General features: G+C 70.2%; 1 protein-coding gene across 1 annotated transcript; it reads left to right on the forward strand.

The window, feature by feature from the left end:
* Nucleotides 1-5: 5 nt before the first annotated feature.
* On the forward strand, nt 6-3,861 carry LOC112124579 (TBC1 domain family member 17; the record flags this gene model as incomplete). Its single annotated transcript, XM_026662379.1, has 9 exons — nt 6-110; nt 326-400; nt 476-578; nt 819-1,029; nt 1,335-1,446; nt 1,990-2,151; nt 2,576-2,704; nt 3,143-3,246; nt 3,435-3,861. Coding segments are annotated over 9 exons (1,245 nt in total), but the record flags the coding sequence as incomplete, so codon positions are not given.
* Between the last annotated feature and the right edge of the window lie 65 nt (nt 3,862-3,926).

Here is a 3,926-nt window from a genome sequence, read left to right on the forward strand (position 1 = left end):
CCCCCCCGCAGGTGGCCTTCGAGAAGGACGGGGTTTTCCTGCACACCAGCGCCAAGCGCCACCCGGATCAGGACTCGCTCATCCCCGGGGTCATCCGCATCCTCGAGAAGGTACCGGGGGGGCTGCGGGTCGGGAGTGAGGGGCACCGTGGGGCTGGGGGCTGGGCTGGCGGGGGGCTGCGGGTCGGGAGTGAGGGGCACCGTGGGGCTGGGCTGGCGGGGGGCTGCGGGTCGGGACTGAGGGGCACCGTGGGGCTGGGCTGGCAGGGGGCTGTGGGTCGGGAGTGAGGGGCACCGGCAGAGCTCTGACTGCCCCCTGCCCGCAGGGCTCAGACCACCTGCTGCAGTGGACGCCCCTGGAGGAAGGTGGTGATGCTGCCCAGATTGTTTTCTCCAAAAAGGTGAGCGCCTCCCCCCCCCCGAATCCCTCCAGTGCCCCCTCCCCAGCCCCTCTAACCCCCCCGTCTGCCCTGCAGGAGCCCCCGGGCGCGGCCGAGGAGGAGCCTTTCGATCCGGGCTACGAGCCCGACTGGGCCGTGATCAGCACCGTGAGGCCCCGGCCGCAGGAGGAGCCCCCGGGTAACGGCTGTGGGGACGGTGGGGCAGGATTGGGGGTGGGAGGGGTGAAGCCTGGCTCGTGGGATCTCGGGGTGCAGCAGGGGCCCGAGAGGGTTGGAGGTCGGGGTATTGGCGGGGCAGCCCTGGGGGGTGCAGCTGGGGGGTGGGGAGGCGGTGGGGGGGCCCAGCAGGTGGGTCATGGAGGGGCAGGGCTGGGGGGCAGGCTGGGTGCCCTAACCCCCCCATCGCTCTGCCCCACAGGCTCCGTGCCCCCGCCCGGCCCCCGGGCACAGTGGGCCTTCACGCTCAGCCTCTCCGAGCTGCAATCCATCCGCCGGGGCCGGCCGGGGCTGGGCTGGTCCTACCTCATCTTCATCAGCCGGGAGAGCGGGTCCCTGCCCGCCCTCCACTTCCACCGCGGCGGCAGCAAGGCCCTGCTGCGGGCGCTCTGCAAGTACCTCATCCTGGCCATGTGAGCGGGGGCGGGGCAGTGGGGGGAGAAGCTTGTGAACTGGGGCACTGTCCTGGGGAGCAGGGCACTGCTGGGGGCAGCTCGCAGCAGGGATGGGGGAGTGGGGCACTGCCCTGGGTCCAGATTGGGGGGCCCAGGTGGGGGAGCCGGCGGCATGAGGCTGGGGGGTCCCCAGGCAGGAAGAGCTGGTGCGGGGCGCGCTGGGTGAGGTGGGCCCGGAGGGCAGGGGACAGTTAGTCGGGGGTTGGGGGGCACGTGCCAATGCTGGGGTAACTGAGGAAGCTGATGCTGCCTCCCCCCGGCAGCTCCCCCAAGGACTCCCGGCTCTACCTGGTCTACAGCCACGACTCGTACGCGCTGTCACACGCCTTCGACCAGCTGCAGCTGTTCGATGAGAACTCCTCCAACCTGGTGTCGGTGAGTTCCCCAGGCCCCCCACGGCCTGGCTCAGGCACGGGCCCCACCCCACTCATGACACGGGGGAGGGATGTAGAGGTGGGGGGGGGTCTGGGAACGAGGATGAGGTACCATCCCTGTGTCACGGAGTGTGGGGGAGTCGGGGCCCCGCACCCCCCACTTCCTGCGATGCACCGGGACTCTCCGCCGGCCGGTAACACAGACGGTTTATTAGCCGACAGGAACAGCCCAAACCAGAGCTTGTGGGTACAGAGACCAGGACCCCTCAGTCCGGTCCCTCTTGGGGGGTGGGGAGCCCAGACCCCGGTTCTGGGCCTCCCCACATTTCCCCAGCCGGCTCCAAACGGAAACTCCCTCCATCCCCAGCTAGTATCGGTGCCGACAGTAAACGAGTGAAACTCCCCCGCAACGTTCCCAGGTTAATGCTCCCTACTCCGTCACATCTTGGCTCTGGGAAGAGTGGGGGCCTGGGAGCCAGGACTCCTGGGTTCTCTCCTGGCTCTGGGGGTTCCCATCCAAGAGTGACTCTCTCTCCCCCCCCAGCGTTTCCTGCAGGACCCCTACACGGCCACTTTCGGGGGCTTCTCCAAAGTCACCAGCTTTTTCCGCGGGGCCCTGCACCATGAGGCTGGCGCCCCCCTGCGGCCCCCAGGCGCCGCCGCCGCTAGCCTGGAGGATGAGCCAGGCTTCGAGGTCATCACCTGCGTGAGTGTCCCCAGCCAATCCAGGCGCACCCCAGAGGCACCAGCCAATCGCGTCTCTTTGTGTGGTGCAGTTGGAGCAACAGCCAGTCGGGTCCCTCACACGTATAGGGCGTGGCTGGTTAGGGGGGTGGAGCCAGCCATGCAGGCGGGGTGTGGGTGGCAGGGGGCGGAGCTGGCCTCACGGGGGTGGGGGGTGGGTGGCAGTGGGTGGAGCTGGTGACACAGTAAGGGTGGAGCGTGGGTGGCAGGGGGCGGAACAGGCCTAGTGGGGGGAGCGGGGTGTGGGGGGCAGGGGGCAGGGCTGGCCTAATGGGGTGAGCGGGCTGTGGGTGAAGGAGGCGGAGCTGGGCTTGAGAGGGGTGGGAATGGTGTGCGCTGGGGGTGCCTTTCCCGCCTGCCCCGTGACCCCCTTCCGCCCGCAGCAGGTGCAGCTGGGGCCGCGGCCGGCCGTGTGCCGGGAGGCCCCGGTGACGGAGCAGGAGTGGGGGCAGCACCTGGACCCCGAAGGGCGCATCACCCACCTGGACGGGCTCAAGAGGAGGATCTTTGCTGGGGTGAGGGCAGGGCCTGTGGGGTAGGTGCGGGGGGCGGGCCTCTGGGAGACAGCTGTGCTTGGGAGCTGGGGGCCTAGAGAGAGGGGGCCCAGGCTGGGCGGAGGGGCTAATGGAGAGGGGGCCTGGCTGGGGGGCACGGTGGGGCTGGAGGAGAGGCCTGTGTTTGAGAGCTGGAGGCGGGACTGGGCTGGAGGAGAGGGCTCAGCTAGACACTGGGGGGGGGTGGGGCCCTGGGGGGGGCGGGGCGAGTCTGGAGGAGGGTGTGGGGCTGCAGGGTGTGGGCGGGGTAGAGGCGGGGCCCTGGCAGTGGGCGGGGCTGGAGGAGGGGGCTCTGTGGGGGGAGGAGGTTGGAGCTGGTCCGGGCTCCGTGTCCATCACTCATGGGGGGGATCCCAGGACTCTGCCCCCCGGGTCTCACTGCAGCCCCCCCCATCCCAGGGCCTCACCCCAGCGCTGCGCAAGGAAGCCTGGAAGTTCCTGCTGGGCTACTACAGTTGGGAGAGCAGCAGCGAGGAGAACCGGGCGCAGGCCCGGCGCCGAACGTGAGTGTCCCCCCGGGGCTGCGGGGCGGGAGGGAGGGGCACCGGCAGAGCTGGGCAGGGGAGGGGCTGGGCTGGCAGGCGCTGGGGGTCGGGAGGGAGGGGCGCTGGGGGGCCACAGAGCTGGGCTAGCGGGCACTGGGGGTCGGGAGGGAGGGGCAGCCCCTCACCCCGTGCTCCCCCTGCCCCAGGGACGAGTATTTCCGCATGAAGCTGCAGTGGAAGTCGGTGAGCGAGGAACAGGAACGGCGGAACTCCCTGCTGCGCGGCTACCGCAGCCTCATCGGTCAGTGCCCCCCCCTCCCGTCCCCGCCCTGGCGACCCCCCAGAGTGAGCCCCTGTGACCCGGTGCCTGGAGGGGCCACCCTGAAAAGGCCACGCTCGGGACAGATGCCCCCCCCAAACTCAGGGCAGACGCCCCCCCCACACCCGTAACCAGGGAGCATCTGCAGCTAGTTCCCCCCCAAGCCAACCCCAGCCCCGTTCAGGCGTCCCAGCGAGAGCTTTGTGAAATCCGGTTCACCATTCTTGTGCGCACCCAGGCACGTGCGCACGCCTGTTCCCTGCGCTGGGAGCCGTGCAGCGCGCCGAGAGAAACCGAGGCACGCGCTGGCTTTGGGAAAGTATTACAGGAAAGTCCCCCTTCCCCCCCCCCAGAGCCCCCCAGCCGTGTAACCCCCCCC

The sequence above is a fragment of the Terrapene carolina genome, unplaced genomic scaffold (genome assembly GCF_002925995.2).
Source record: "Terrapene carolina triunguis isolate 2854851 unplaced genomic scaffold, T_m_triunguis-2.0 Scaffold26674, whole genome shotgun sequence".
Classification (NCBI taxonomy): Eukaryota; Metazoa; Chordata; order Testudines; family Emydidae; genus Terrapene; species Terrapene triunguis.